Source organism: Callithrix jacchus, chromosome 7, assembly GCF_049354715.1.
Source record: "Callithrix jacchus isolate 240 chromosome 7, calJac240_pri, whole genome shotgun sequence".
NCBI lineage: Eukaryota > Metazoa > Chordata > Mammalia > Primates > Cebidae > Callithrix > Callithrix jacchus.
Genome location: NC_133508.1, coordinates 116,189,705 through 116,206,897, shown reverse-complemented (window position 1 = coordinate 116,206,897; position 17,193 = coordinate 116,189,705). Strand labels below are relative to the sequence as shown.

At 34.3% G+C, this 17,193-nt stretch overlaps 1 protein-coding gene across 2 annotated transcripts in view; it reads left to right on the top strand.

Annotated features, from left to right (window-relative positions):
* The window catches only part of ADGRL4 (adhesion G protein-coupled receptor L4), a 121,916-nt gene that overhangs the window by 55,682 nt on the left and 49,041 nt on the right, over positions 1 to 17,193 (top strand). For both annotated transcript variants that reach the window (XR_013520532.1, XM_009001541.5), the window contains exon 3: positions 11,083 to 11,235. Coding sequence is in view for 1 of the 2 variants with exons in the window: in XM_009001541.5 (XP_008999789.1) it covers positions 11,083 to 11,235 (153 nt within the window). In the remaining variant the exon portion in view is untranslated. The remainder of the gene's footprint in view (positions 1 to 11,082; positions 11,236 to 17,193) is intronic.

Genomic DNA, 17,193 nt, shown 5'->3' with positions numbered 1-17,193 from the left:
TTCTTACCATTTGTGTGTTCACTGGAGAAGAACTTTTAATGTCCTTCAAGAGCTTTTCCTCTGCATTCACAATTTGGCTGTTTGATGCAAGAGGCCTAGGCTTTGGGCTGTCTCAGCTTTTGACATGCCTTTCTCACTATGCTTAATCATCTCTAATTTTTTATTTAAAGTGACATAAATGCAACTCTTCCTTTAAATTGAGTTCTTACTTACAGACCATTGTAGGGTTATTAACTGGCCTAATTTCAATATTATTGTGTCTCTGAAAATAGGAAGGCCTGAGGAGATGGAGAGAGACTGAGAAACAGCCAGTAGGTTCCACAGTCAGAACACACAACATTTATCAATTAAGTTTTCCATCTATTATGGGCATGGTTCATGGCACTTCCAAACAATCACCATAATAAGATCAAAGAACAGTAATCACATACTGTAATAACTAGTAAAGTGATCATAAAAAAGTCTGAAGTATTGTGAGAATTGCCAAAATATGACACAGACATGAAGTGAGCACATGCTCTTGGAAAAATGATGCCAATGGACTTGATTGACACAGGGCTGCAACAAACCATGAATTTGCAATATCTGCAAACTGCAAGAAGATAAGGTATGCCTGTACCTTTTCTATTTTCTGAAGGACACAACACTTCCATTTTGACTTATTTTTCTTCATGAAAATGAACTATACAATAGTGTTCAAGTCTATTTTAGCTTTTAATTTTTGATAAGGCAAGAGCCTAATACTCATTTTGCAAATCTATCTGTTCATTTTCATCCCCATTTTAAAAATCTGTTATGCAAAATCGGGTTGCCAAAATAGTATTTGTCACAATGCATAATATAATACTGTTTTTTACATAGTAATTAGTCTGATAGCAAGATGAACTTGTTGACTTATAGAGGAAGAAGCTGTGAGTTAGTTGCCATTTCTTGCTTAGATGTAATCGGAGACAAATCTCTATGAATGACTAATAAAATGTGCAAGGCTAGGTGAAGTTGACATAACCAATGTAGGCTTACAGAAGGGATATCATCTAAGTATGAGACACATATCTGACAGAGCTTAAACTGAATTCTGGGAAAGTATGTAAGTTTTCAGTGCTATACCATGAAACAAAGGGGAAAGAAGTGATTCTAGTTTATATTTCTAAAAATGAAGACGAAATATCTAAATACAATAACTAATATCATTCTTTAATGTAATAAATACAGAGGCCAAAGTTATAAGCACAAATTATGGAAGGAGACCTCATGATACTATATACTGTTGGATAACAAAGGTAATACAAAGTCGTATTAGAATATAATCTAGAAACAGACTAGAGTCAATTTTATTATATAGTTAAGAGAGTACAATGTATTTGTGTAAATAAATGCATACACTTTTAGTAAATGTAGATTTGACGGGGTTTTTTTGAAAATATTTTATTGCATTGATGATGTATGTTAAAGTTTATGGCATCTTAAAATCAAGGAAACAAGGTCTTATTAATAAGTAAACCTGGATGACAGTGATGAAGGTGTGGAAAAACTCATCAACATAAGAGAGACTTCAGAAACTGTTCTAAGTAAATTAGCGTATTTTGAATATGAAAAAGATATTTTAAATCAGGAAAGAAATGAATGATTATGCAAAAATAATGATGAAACTACTTACTCATTTCAGGAAAATAGTTAGATTTCAACTTCACATTTTACACTGAAGTAAATTGCATATGATTTAGAGATTTTATTGTAGAAAAAAACCAAAGGCGATACAAAAGTATTAGTAAACATTTTTATAATGTTAAGAGTGTGAATGGTTTATAAATGTGATTCAGGATCATAAGCAAGAAAGGGAAAGAATGCAAGACATGATTACAAAAAAGATCTCTGCAGCTTAGAAAGCAAACAAATAAACGAAACACACTCTACCACAAATGAAGTTAAAAACAATTTTAAGTTTAACATTTATATCATGTCAAGGAGAGGCAATAGTTGATAACTGTGAAAAGGCTCTTGCAAATCTACAAGAAAATTAATAATGCCCAAGGAAAAGATATGAAGAGCCAGTTAGCAAAAGCAAACATACAAAATAAATGCAGGTAAATATACAAGAAGGTCTGTCCTCAGCAATATTAAAACCATAATCTCATCATGATTATAAAAATGAGATCTTACATTTTATCTATCAAGTTGAGATTGTATGCAAAGAAATTCAGAAATGTGCACATCTCATACACTAGTAAATATCTACAAGTTTCCTGAGGAGTGGTTTGGTGATGCTTCTGAAGGTTTCATCATTTAGAAAAATATTTATGTTGTTTTTGCTAAGTAGCCATTACTACACTCAAGGAACTTTTCTCCTCTCTGATGTATTTTATTAATTACATTTTTGGTATCTATTGACATAAGCACAAACTTTTTAGTAATGATAAAAAGGAAAATTAAAATATTCAACTATTATTGTACCTTTGTTTAGTTCCCTTTCAATGTCATATAGTCTTTTTATAGTTTTTAGGCTAAAATGTTGTGTTTACATTCTATGTTTCTAACTATTATAATTTTTTAATAAACTGAATATTTTGTGATATCATGTGCTTTTATCTCATTTAATAACTTTAATCTTAAATTCTACTTTAATATGGCTTGTCATCCCTATTTTCTTGTTCTGTTGAAATTTGCAAGGTAGCTTCCATTTAAAATTTAAGTATGTTTATTGTTAAAAAATGTAATTAGATTTTGTTTGCAATCGAATCTGACATGCTGTGGGGACGTATATGGGGAAATATATATCTTCCTCATTTGGTGTAAGAGTTGACATACTTGACTGCTATTCTTATTTCATCAAAATTATTTAATGATAGCTAATTTGTTTTGACTTAGAGTTTTAGTTTTTTCTTAATATGAGACTTTGTAAGGTTACTTTATCTCTTTTTCCCTGTTTATTTTTAATTCAGTTGTGAATTTTCAGTACATTTCTCATTCCAGATACTTATAATAAATTCCTTATTTTTGTCCTTTACTAAAATTAGATAAATAATCTTCTCTTTCCCAATGTCTTTTACTTGCCCATTGCACTCAATCCTTACCCTAACTGAAGTTATATGAACCCTACTAGGTGCAGATATTTATTTTTTTACTTTTATTTTTATTTTTTTTTCTGAAACAGTTTCACTCTTGTTGCCCAAATTGGAATGCAGTGGTACGACCTCAGCTCGCTGCAACCTCTGCCTCCCGGGTTCGAGTGATTATCTTACCTCAGCCTCCCAAGTAGCTGGTATTACAGGCATGTGCCCCCACGCCCAACTAATTTTGTATTTTTAGTAGAGACAAGGTTTCTACTAAATGTTGGCCATGTAATACCAGCTACTGACCTCAGTGATCAGCCCACCTTGGCCTCTCAGCATGCTGGGATACCGGTGTGAGCCCCTCGCCTGTTTATCCTTTCAACATGTATCCTATGAGAGTCCTAATTAGAGAGTCCAATTATGGTGTGTGTTCATGATCACACAGTCATCATTCATTTGAATTTATGTATGGCAGGGCTTGTTGTCCACCAATTCTACCCCTCTGTCTAATCTTCCCCTATATACAGTTCTGTCTCCTGAATTCATTAGTGTTTGGTTAGAATACCGTCTTGAATATTTTCTTCACACACAGTGTATGAGTGATCTACTCTCTGAATCCATGTATTTCTAAAAATGTCTTCCATCCTGTTCAAAGAAAGGTTTCTTTAGCAGGTTAGAGAATTACAAAGGCATACTCATTTTATCTCAGTGACATACATGTTACTCTATTGTCTTTCAGTGATGTTAGCAAGAATCTGATACTATTCTAATAGTTTTTCTTTATGAACTAGCAACATTTTTTGCAACTGACAGCTTGTAAGATTTTTCTCCCAATGATTTAATTTTCCCCATTGAACATGCATTACTTCAATGAATAAAAACGAAATTCAATAAAACTAGCTTCTCAAAAACAACTTCATAACTATCATGTAAGTCCCAAAGAGACTGTGAACATTACTCATCTTTACTATAGCGTTGATTGATAGATACAATGGAATGACAAACTTTTAGAGACTTTGATAGCTTGAAATAAATGTGTCAGAATTTTGTCCTGGCATCCAATGAGCAAGACAAATGGTTTCCAGTGCCTACAAAAATAAGATTTTTTCTTTTCATTTCATTTACCTTCTCTACTTATACTTTGTTTTGTTTGGTTTTCTAATATGTTTATATTAATAGTTCTGACAAGGAGAATCAAAAAGTGATAGTAATATAAAATGGGAACATTTTCTTAAGTGCTACACTTCCCTCAGAAAATAAGTGAGTGTAAACAGAAACAGAGACAATTCTATACAGACATTATTTTTTTTTCTTGGCTTATACATACTTTTCAAGGCCTGAGTCATAGTCAAAGGGACATTTTTTTTTTTTTCAAAAATATCCTGACATGAACCTGAAGTTTCAAACACTTTAAAAATTCATTTCCACTGAAGATGTGGAAAAAGAATAATAGATACCCAGGACAAACATTTTATTCTTGTGTAATTCTGCTTTATTTACCTTGATAATTGTAACATTTTTCCTTTGATGAATTTTACATTTCCTTTAATAAGTTGAACTTAATGGTCAAGGAAATGTGAATTTACACTATTTGCTTTATAATCAACAAGGCCAATATGAGAGTATGTCTTCAGTATTGGATTTTTATCTGTCTTGTTAATGATAACTCTGCACATGTGAGTGTGTATGTGTGGAAGGATAGGTTATATATACACATGTAACTTATCCCTACACACATATTCTGTCCTACACCTAAAGATTCAGGCACAAAAGCAATTTCCTGGGGGGAAGAAAGATGTAATTCTGTATCTTCCTTTTGGTACCTTTCCTTGTCTTGAAAAGAGCATGATAGTGCATCAGTTCCAGTGTAGAAACAGAAACTCTATTACTTGTCTTGACTGATTGAATCCATTCTAGATTCATTATAGTTCTTTTTCTCTTTCCCTTCTGCTGATCTTCCCCCTTATCTCCTTATCTCTGTATTTACCTTGTTATTCACAAAATAAACCGTAGAAAGTCCATAATTGAGAAGGCTAATGATGATTTTTTATAGTTCCTGATAGTACTGATATAGAAAGAGAATTCCCAGTGCTGCTGAAAACAAATGGGTGCAGCAGGCTGCAATGGAGAAAAAGAGGAAAAAAAAAAAGCTGTTTGTGTTGCTCCACCTTTGACACAGAGGGCCTGCTTTACAAGGAATCACATAATGGTTATAGTCATTTTAGTGTTCAAATTTACGGAGCAATACTGGCAACCACGTCCAGAGGGAAAATGTGTACAGGAGTGATGTTGCTGTGAAAGTTCCGTAGCTTTCAAGTTGTTACAATCAATTTGAGCCCAGCCAGTAATATCTCAAGTGATATAAAAAGACAGAGATAATTATTTTTTTTATTTAGTTTTTTTTTCTCCATCTTTGGTCAATAGATGAAAAATGAAATATAAACTAAAATTGTGTTAAGATTCTGGAATACCAGTGTCTTATGAAGGAAATAAACTTCTGTCCCAGGTAACATAATCATATGGTTTATAGTCCAAAATGTTTCATTACCAGGGGCTCAATATCACTCTTGACTTTGGAGAATTATATGCTCACTATTTATGTCTTATTAAGAAGCATACTTTATGATGAAGTACACTTCACTCTACAATGCTAAAAAATAACTTGGCCTTTGGAGTCAGACAGTCTTAAGTATAAAAACTGTGTCTGACAGATTCTTTTTCTATGCTAGCATGATTTAACCCATCTGAGTTTTAGTTTCCTCCTAAGTAAAATGAAGACAATGTAAATAATTGCATTGCTGCAACAATTAAGTAAAATAAAATGTGCCATTTAACCGAGTGCTTGAAATATATGTTTTTCCCGAAATAATTCTTTCAGACTATTGGATACAAATCTTGCTAATCCACTTGTTGATGTAACTCCAAAATAACTAAATGAGTAGCTAACCATAAACAAAAGAAACAAACTGCCCACAAATATTTTGAGAATATATTTTGGACATATGTATCTGTTTATTATTTTAACTGCCCCCTGCCCCCCACCGTAGTTTACTGTCAAGTTGGGCTGAATCACGTGGAACCCCAAAGGCTTTTTCTGGTCAATGCTGAAAGCAAAAATAGATGGAGAGGCTTCCTTTGTCATTTTTCTCTACCTTCACATTCCTACCCTCAATCCTCTGGACTTTATCACTTGATTGGTAAGAAGAAGCAAACTCAAGGAAGAAGATGCAAAGGACGACAAAAACTGGATGGGTGGGGAGGCAAAGCCAGAGTGCAGTAATGCTCACAGCCATGCTCTGTAAGGTGAGATGGAACCTGAGGAGTTAGAAGGGGAGCAAAGGGGTCCATCCAGAGATGAAGTGCAAAAAAACAAAAACAAAAAAAAACAAGAAACAGCAGGGTTGCCCCTTTTCTCAGGAGCTGAGAAATACCATGCTCTAGAATCTGACTCATCCTCTGGAAGAGAAGGGAGTCATGAGCCTTCTCCCACAAATAGACAATTCATGACTGTATGGTTGACTATGAAACTATTGACACACCTATCTGAAATGTCCTCAGTTAATTAAGGCACATCAACTTTTTATGTCCTAAAGTGAACGCACCGTCTTACCCTGCAAGAAAGCTCCCCTAAGTGGATCAATTTATCCACCACATCCCTCCAAGTCAGAACCGGGATTTTATTTTTGCTGCTCCCCACTTTTCAGCCAACTCAAATATCTATTCAATCTCCAAGCCCACTGATATTTTAAGTATTATTTTATTATGAAAAATTTAAAATACAGACAAGCAAAATGTGATATAAAAATTTGCATGTGGCCATCACCTGTTTAATCCTACCTGCCGTTCTTTATCTTTCCCAAACTCCTGACTTGTAACATATAAATATTTCTGAAATATTTCCTACCTCTTTCTCCTAGATTCTGCTTTGCTTAGTGCCTCAAGTCTTGTAGTGGTGTTCTACCAGAGCTACTTGGGTCTTAGTTAGTTTTCTTTATATTTCGAAACATGTTTTGAAACTCAAATCCAATCATATTTCTCTACTACATAAAATCTGTTGATGGACATTCTTTACCTGCTGAATATAATTCCAGATTCTTGGCAAGCGTTTTCTCAGTCTCAGCCATGACTACCTACACGGAGTGTTGGCCTGAAGCCTCTACCCTCATGCCCACTGTCCACCAGTACAATTCTCTTGTAAAATATGCTGCTCCTGCAGGCCTCCAGGCATTTAGGTAAACGTTTTCCTTTGCCTGGTTGGATTGTGGGGAATCCTTTGTCTAAACTGTTGCTTATACTTCAATATCTGACTCAAACATCACTTCCTTTTCTAATGCTTCTCTGTCAATAATCTTCACCCCTTTATCTTGCAAATGACCTAAGGAAGCCATTCCCTTTGAGTTGCCACTGTACTGATAAATACCTCTTTTATTTGTGACACACACTACAGTCTAATAATTTGGGTGTCAGTACATCTTCTCCATTAGCTATGGATCCCCTTAAGCTAGGAGCTGTGTGCCTGCCTGTGTTCTTGCCATGCTTAGCTCAGTGTACCAGAGGTGAACCAGGAAGAGTTTTTGGTCAGAGTAGGGCAAATATTCCTCCTTATTAAGAATTTTTAATAACATTTTAAAATGTATCTCCAATATAACTGTATCTCAAAGAATTTTTCATGGGACATCTTAATCTAAATACTTATTTTACAATCCACCAAGGAAGATTATAGAGTTAGTTACAGGGATTAGGTAGTATTGACTGGTGAATTGATTTGAACATTAGAAATAAGAGTGCCCAAGAAGCAGACTTTTACTTTTCTGTATTATACCCAACCAAAGAAACTTTCTCCTTGAAGATTAATTATTATGAAGTTGGACACTGGAAAGTTTAAATAATTCACATTTTTTTATTACTCACAAAGATAATTTCTTGCCTACCTCCACTATCTTGAGGGAAGGGGGGGTTACTTTCAGATAAGTGGTATTTTACCGAACAAGATTTGAGTTGGACCATAAGGGAATTTGTCCACATCATATATCCAGCCCAGAAGATAGGGAGATAGATAAGAAAATATTTTTCTTTCCAAATTCTTGATAAGAAAGCGAAGAGGTCAAGCACTCAAAACCATACAGCAGGAAGAGACACAAAAATTAATGTCAACTTTTGTTTATTTCTACCTATTAATATATTACCTAAGACCAGTAACAATATTTTAGAGTTAAGCAACATATTCGCAACTTAATGTATTTTTAGAAATAGTCAGTTAGGTGATATAAAGTAGTTCATTTTCTTGGACTCCAACCAATACGTCAGACCTCATGAGTTTTTTTCCTCTATATTTTTGCATATCATTTTTGCAGCTATAGCCCACAAGGGATACAATCCTCATCGTCCTCTCTATTACCAATAACTGATCTGAGAGCCAATTTCTTTTAAAGTTTAATATAAACTTCTCCCAGAATGCCATGAAGGGAGTCAAATTTAAAGATAAAAATGAAAACTTTTATTTTAATAAAAACTCAATTATATGCTTCTATGTTAACTTGCTTTTATAATGTGAACTCTGACAGCAGGGCACAGATCCTGACTTTTTGATTAATTTTTACTTATTTCCCAGTATAGACATATTCACATTTGGGAACTGGGAAAGTCCATAAATATTTGAGTAACTGAATGATTGAATCAAACCTAATATGGTTGAACTATTTTGCTTATGTTCAATTTGTGAGACACTCTCACTTAATTTTAAGAAACTAATTTAATTTGTATTTTATGCATACATAGACATATATATCTACTTTCTGAGTATATATCGCCATACAGAGTTGCATAATATATTTATTTATATAAAATAGGTAAATTAATCAAATACATGCATGTTAATAAAGTATTAACTCTTCAGCATTTTATAGAAGACCATTCACAATTTATCTTACTTTATTGTCATATTTCAGCAAATTTCCTTACGTACTCCATCTTCCATATGCTGTGCTTTAGGGGCATTTGACTGCTGCCTGGCCAAATGCTAAATGTGAACAAAGTGTCTTAAACATGCTTTTAAAATTTCTAAAATTTTCAATCTTTTAGGTGACTTTGTACATACTGGTACCACAGGCTACACGATACCACCTTCTACTGTCTGACTCTGATGGAATCAAACTTTTACATTACCTGCCTGGCCTATACAAGGTTTTAAGAACTTAACCTTCTTTGTTGTTTCATATCTCAAAATTGTTGGTCTCCAGGAGAAGCTCAAAACTCTTCCCTTGCTGCTCTGCTCTTCTGTTTTGCCAACAATAAATCAGGTCAAATGCTAGGGATTAAAATTTTCATGGGAATTTGGAATTTCCACTCAACCTGCCAGGAAGGTATCTACAGTAAAGTGAAAAGCCATCTGACACCACAAAGAAAAAAAAATCTTAGGTGTGATGCCTGGGCTCGCTCTGCTCTATTTTTCTCATCAGTTACAGATAATAATACCTAACACCTAGAGTTTCTATAAAGCATTAAGCAAACTAATATTTATAAGGCATTTGGAATAAATCTTCAACTTTTAGTAATTACTGTATGTGAGCAATAGCCAGTATATTAATTAAATGTTACACAACTCACCCTTTAAAAAGAAGTTAAGCCTGGTTTGAATAAAATGAAGAATAATGATTCAAGACATTTTTCAAACCTGACTTGTGTGTATGATTCCCCTATGATTTCTCTCTGTGCTCCCCTATTAGGCTTCTTCCAATCTTCAGAATATCCCAGTCACTTTTCTGCCTGCACTTTTGTCCAAAATTTTTTACTCCTTTAGTGTCCTTTCTTTTTCTCTTTCTCTCTGATACTTATCTATCCAATATTCTCCAGTTTGAGTCTATCAGTTTTCTAGAGCTGCCATAAAAAATTATGACCAAATTAGTGGCTTAAAATATCAGAAATTTATTCTCACAGCTCTGGAAGCTGAAAGTCTGAAATCAAGGTGTAAGCAGAACCATGCTCCTTAAAAGGGTCTAGGGAAGAATGCTTCCTTGCCTCCTCTAGCTTTTGTGGTTGCCAGCTATCCTTGTCATTCTTTGGCTTGCAGTTACATCTTTCAATCTCTGCCTCTGTCTTCACAAAACCGTCTTTTCTGTGTCTCTGTGTCCAAATTTTCCTCCTTTTATAAGGATGTAAGTTATTGAGTTAGCGCCCATCCTAATCGAGTATGACCTTGTTTTTGTTTAATTACATATGCAAAGGCCTATTTCAAACTATGTCCCATTCATAGACACCGTGGGGTTAGGACTTGAACTGTGCTTTTTAACCCACAACAGGATTTCATGTCACTGGAAAATATTCTTCTCCACCAGACCATCATAATCATCTCTGAGAAACACTTATTTTCTAATCAAATTTTTAACAGATAATATAAACCCGCTTTCTGATGTTTAAAAAGGGTTTATGAACCTTTATCTTCTCTGATAAATTATGTTGTAAGAGTTTAAAGGTAAAGACTATATTATTTACTTTTTTATTGTTCACATTGTATACTCTTCCATGGAACAATAGCATGCATATAGTTGTAAATAACTGCATTAATGAATACATGAAAAGATTACAGGCCTACTAATGCAGAATTTTTCTATGGAACAATAGGTGAAAATAAAGAGTACATGATAAGAACATGTCAATTTGTAATCTCTGACTGTTCATTTTTAATTTATGTTGTCCTTTTGACGGATTATGTAGATTATTATAAATTCAAACAGCATATATTTATTGACATGGTTATAATTTACACATAGAAATTTGAAATACCTTACTTAATTATATCTAGTGCTTTTGAAGTAAGAGATCCTATTTTGCTTTGCAAGTACAATAAAGGTCTCATATTATAAACAAGAATAAGACAAGTGTGGAATATGGGTACTTTAGTACTAAGGAATTGAGATATAAACATTGTATACCTTAAAGTGTTTAACAGTCAACATTCCAAAATACTGTTGGAAAATAGTAGAAATGTATGTCAATTATGTAAAAATAATATTTTAAATTGATATGCCCACAGATGATAATGAATGTGAAATTTTTGCTCAGACCTGTGGCGAAAATGCTAATTGCACTAACACAGAAGGAAGTTATTATTGTATGTGTGTACCTGGTTTTAGATCCAGCAGTAACGAAGAAAAGTTTATCACTAACGATGGAACCTTCTGTATAGGTAAGTTTGGTTATCTAAGTTAAAATTTGTATATATCTCTCATCGTTTATTACTTCCAGGGATTAAATATATGCAAACCAAGTTCTGCCAGACCTAGGTGCTGGGTAATTTAATTTCAGAGCTTTCATAAATGTCTTTATTTCTCCATTGTTTTATAGTTTATGGGCCATTTACCCAAGAATATAATAATTTTTGTTTTAATTTTTGAGAAAATTAGTTTGCAAAAAGTAAAAAGAGAGAGAAATCTTCATCAAGCCATGAGATCTAGCATAGTGGCAAACAACAGAATAAATATTTACAGTTTAGAATAATATACTACTTCGAGAAAAATGTCATTTGCATTAAAAGATATTCGTGACTTTGTAAATATGCACTCTGTGATGGGTTCTACATTTTTTTCAGACAATCATTTATAAAATGACTGTTCTAGTGGTTTTACTTCTGCTTTGATAAAAGTTAGTCACACTTCAGATGTGCATTAAGTTCTTCTATACACTAGAGTCAGCAAATTATTTATAAAATAATGTCAGGGTCACTAAAAAAGTCCTTTGCAGGGAAAATAATTTCCATGTAATTTTTAAGTGATTGTTCACTTTTGTGGGTCTGAAGGGAGTACCCAGACGACTTTAAAAAATATCCTTCTATTGTAATTTGATCATGTATGTGATTTATCAGATCCAAGAGAATTGGATTACAGCCTGAGAAAAAATAGTTATTTAGAAACTTCAATAGGTGAATAATTTTCAGAAGCAAATTCTCTGGAGCCAAAGACTTTAACTTTGAAAATAAACTTTAGATCATCTTAATCATGGTTTCTAAAAAATATTCAGCTTAGCAATAACTCTTATAATTATGATTGGTCATCTACAAAATAAATAGGTACACTGAGGCCCTGAGAATGAAATCATGTAGCCAAAGTTAGACATGGGACTAGAATTCAGGAACCTACATGCAACATAGACAAGGGTAATGTGCCACTTCTAAGTGATATTGATAGATAAGAGAGATATTCAAGTTAATCAAGATTACACTAAAGACTTTGATTAGTGCCCTAGTGAGATTAAAAAAATATATATTTTTTTTGAGATGAAATCTCACTCTGTCATCCAGGCTGGAGTGCAGTGGCACAATCCCAGCTCACTGCAACCTCCGCCTTCCAGGTTCAAGCAATTCTCCTGCCTCAGCCTCCGGAGTAGCTGGGACTACAGGTGATCATCACCATGTCCAGTTAACTTTTTGTATTTTAGTAGAGATGGGGTCTCACCGTGTTGTCCAGTCTGGTCTCAAACTCCTGAGCTTAGGCAGTCTACTTGCCTCAGGCTCCCAAAGTGCTAGGATGGTAAGCTACGAGACAGTGTTCAAAAAATCTATCTGTGATATGTCTGTATTAAAGAAATCATCCAGTCTTGGGTGCCTGTGCTTCACAACATTTACTCTGCTATGTAAAAAAGGAAAATTTTATTCTCCTCACTTTATTGCCAAGGAAAGTAAAGGGCTAGTCTAAATTCATACATTTTGGGTAAAGGTAAGACTAGATTCACAGTCTTGCATCTAAAAACCCTTTGTTATTTCCACAGGATACTTAAATGTCTAGACCATTTAAATATCACTTTGATCTGAATAATGCAAATATAGTGGATCGAGTTTTGCAACAGTAAAAAATATTTAAAATACGAGAAAATAATGCTATTAGTGTTGAATGGTAATTTTACCTTTAGTGTTTGCAGAAAAAAAGTTTTATTGCAATATAGCATAACAATATACTCAGGAAATAGGAATCAATGAGATTCTGCCCAGAAGACTTACAGTACTTCCCTGTTTGTTCTTCTCAAGCCTATATTCTTGTTACTAGTCTTAGAATGTCATATAATGTGCTTTTTACCTTTAGCAGGTCAGGTCTAGTATGTAGCCCTGCAAGCTTTAGGGGAGATGTTCCAGTCAGTGAAGAAGCCTAACTCGTAACATCTTAATCACTGTAATTTAATACAATTTTAACTGTGCTTTCCATTCCCTAATGTCTCTTGTCGGCAGAAGACATCTGTCTTTTTATCTGATCATGTTTACTTTTAATATCCCTAAATTCACAAAGGGCTATATCTCTCTGTTTATGTTCCTTGAAGTAGAGAATTTCTACATTAGGAAACACTGAATAGTAGATACAGAGAAAACACAAACATACAAAGATGACTCAATGGCAAAATTTTATGGGGGTAGTAGATTTGTAATTGAATGCTCTTTCTCTTTTGATAGTCAATTTCTATTGAGATAAGGTGGAATGAGCCTAAGTTTGTGCTAATTCACTTTTTAGCTATTTTAAGTAGTCAGTAAACACACTAACCGTACTGAAGCCTAATATCGAATTTTGAGTCCTTCTGTTTCTACCTGTTTAGTTTGATGGGTTTTTCAGTGAAAAACTCATTCTCTAGAAAAATGCTATTTCTCATCAATTTTTGTTGCCCTTAAAGTTTACGCTTTTTTGAAAAACAGTGTAGCTATTTGTTTTTAGTCCAGTCCTGCGGTACTTTTTGTTGCACAATATTGCAATCCTCAGGGAATTTGAACAGAGAAACATAAATCTACTCCCTTTTGCATTAGCGTAATACCTTACAGTATATTGCTCCTGATTTGAAATTTTAACTTATCCTTAAATTTGACATTTCTGGTAATTATACTCATTAAAATCCCTATGAATAAAAAAAATGGAAGACTTGATATAGGGCAAGAAATGACCCAAGCAAATTTTTTTTACCTTTAGTCCATATTCAAATACTATTTTTTACACATAAGGTCATCTTGGTGCAGAAGACGCTGGGTAAGATTTGGCACTACACTGAGATTTTCCACTACCCCCTGGATACAGTAAAACAGAACTTCAGAAGTCCAGCTCCTGGAAACCTAGTTACACACCAGAATTTCACAAATGGAGAAGCTGAGGCATCCAATACTAAAGTATACAGTTAATCTCCCAAAATTAGTAGAATCCAGGAATTCCTTCAATTTTCCCATGTGTTTTAGAGCATTGTTTACTGCTTGTAATGTCCTACTGCCTTGAGTACTTGGTGATAATTGTAGATTATTTTTCTAGCTTTGAATAATATTAAATTTTGTCTCTGAAAATCATTTACTATAATTGAGCATTTTATCTTTGGTAGTCTGTGAGTTACACATTAGAAAACTCTATTATTTATAATAATTATAAGAATAATAATTATTATAAGAATAATTATAACCGTCAGATGATCATGTTTTGAAAGAAGATTATGACAAAATCTTGGTGAATTGGCTAATTATACACATGAAAAACAAGCATAATGTTGTTGTTATTATTATTATTGAGTGGAGGTCTCATTCTGTTACCCAGGCTGGAGTGCAGTGGTGCAGTTATGGCTTACTGCAGCCTGCAACTCCTGGGCTCAAGCGATCTTTGTGTCTTAGCTTCCCAAATGGCTGGGACTACACTGCACCTCACCTTGTCTGGCTAATTTTTAAATTTTCTTTGTAGAGACAGGTCTGGCTATGTAGCCCAGCCTGGTCTCAAATTCCTGGAATCAAGTGATTCTGCTGCCTCAGCCTCCCAAAGTGTTAGGATTACAGGTGTGAACCATCATGCCTAGCCAAGCATCACCTATTAATAAAAAAGTAGCAAATGAGTTAAGATCGTTAATGATGTGCTTGCATTTAGTGACATGAAATTATTAATTTAAAATCAAATGATAAGTTTGTAGTGAGGAAAGTGGGTCAATCAGTAAATCTGGTCTGTCAAATCTAGCCTGACTTAAATAATTACCTAACAGCAATTTAGCTTTCATTAAGATAGGAAAGAGGTTCTTTTTTTTATATATATAGATTTGGAGATTACCAAGACACGGTAACCTAGAAAAACACCCTTTGTTTATCTGTATCTTCAAACCTACTTAGTCACAAGGCTCCTGCCATTAGGAAAACATGCAATATGAGTAGAGTCACCAGTCCTGATTTTCGAGTTACCATATCAGGTGGCAACTGTATCCTAGGCACTACTCCAACCACCTTCCCATATATTTTCTTATTTGTTCATGAGGTAGAACTCTTTTGAGTTAGAAGGTGTCTTTTTAAGATATTACCCAAGGTCATCACACAGCTAATGGGACTTTTCCTGCAGGAAAAGGAAACGGTAGGTTTTAGCCATTGGACCTGTAAGAGATTGCAAGAGAAATTAATGCGGATCTTGCTGCAGAACGACAGGCACATTCATTGTAGCCAAGCCAGTTTCACTGGACGTTTAAGTGCAAAGTGCAAGAAGGAGGATAGAAATTGAGTTCGTGGAGCTAAGATTTTTATGTTGGTCAAAGATTGGGTTTGGGATGAAGTTTCAAAGAATGCTGCACATTTAAATGGTTTGAAATAGGAGAAATCACCACCTTGTTTGCTGTTACCCATAGAAGGCATCTAAACTACAAAACAAGGGTATTTTTCTGGCTCATGAAATAAATTTTTTTTGTTTGTGGTATTTCACGGGTCTGTTCACACTTTCATTGGGGTGTTTTCCAAGTTGGAGTATAACATTTGGTACTTCAACAGTTCTTGAAAAGACTCATCTTTGCTTTAGTCCTACGTATTTTCCTCACTTTCATTGATTTCATGAAAAGTGACAACCCTAGTCTGCACTACAGCCTGAGTGCTTCTGTCTTTAGCCCAGCCTAGAATACTTTCTTTGATGGTTCGTCATATCCCAAGGTTGACCTGCCACTACTTGTCCCCTACTTTATTTTCTGTTCATTCATTTTTGTGGAGTGGTAGTTCCTGAATACAAATAGAAATGAAAGGATGAGGGGTGAGGGTGCTACAGGAGCATTTCTGCGTCTTTAGAAGTAGTGTTCTCAGATTGCTGGGTAGTACAGATTATGAATATATAGGCTTGTCAGAAGAACAAGAGTTTTCTAACCTTTCAGGCCTGGGCCATTAACTGCCCTCTTAACTCTAGTACCATCACCTTTCTGGTGAATGGAACTTTCTTTAAGACTCTAGCAAGAAGCTCACTTTTAATTTTTGATTTTGGTGGTGTGAATTTGGATGTGCTTTCTAGATCTTTGTTGGATTTTTGAGTGAGAAATTAGAAACAGCTGCATTTAAGATAACTAGGTATATTATATTTTAAATTAGACTTATTACTCACTCTTCTTCTTTTTTCTTTTTTTTTTTTTGAGACGGAGTTTTGCTCTTGTTACCCAGGCTGGAGTGCAATGGCGCGATCTCAGCTCACCGCAATCTCTGCATCCTGGGTTCAGGCAATTCTCCTGCCTCAGCCTCCCGAGTAGCTGGGATTACAGGCACGTGCCACCATGCCCAGCTAATTTTTTGTATTTTTAGTAGAGACGGGGTTTCACCATGTTAACCAGGATGGTCTCGATCTCTTGACCTCGTGATCCACCTGCCTTGGCCTCCCAAAGTGCTGGGATTACAGGCTTGAGCCACCGCGCCCGGCTACTCACCCTTTTTCTACAGCACACAGTATTATGTCACCATATTAGTTTTAAATAAATCTAATGTTCATTTATTAATTTAACAGAAAGTATCTTTAAGATGTCAGAGCTGGGGTAGAAACAAAAATATTTGCGTTAATTCAAGGTAATGATCTAGACTCTTCAGTTTTTCTTAGAATCTTTTTTTTATAGTGGTAGGTTACTTATACTGTACTTATAATGTAAAGCATATTTCACTGTAGTAAGTAAAGTTTTAATTAAGAATATATATTATATAGACTTAAAGCCCATCACCTTTATTACAGCCTCAATACATAGCTTTTGAGAATGTAAGACTTAATTCTGTCTAATGTATTACTTTATCTATGACATATGTATTAAGAACAACAGTGAAATAAAACTTGAACAAAAGTAATAAGTTCTAATAAAATTTAAAGGAAATTCAAGCACACATTCTGCTACATCTTAGTTTTTTAGGTTAACTTACATGTAAAAA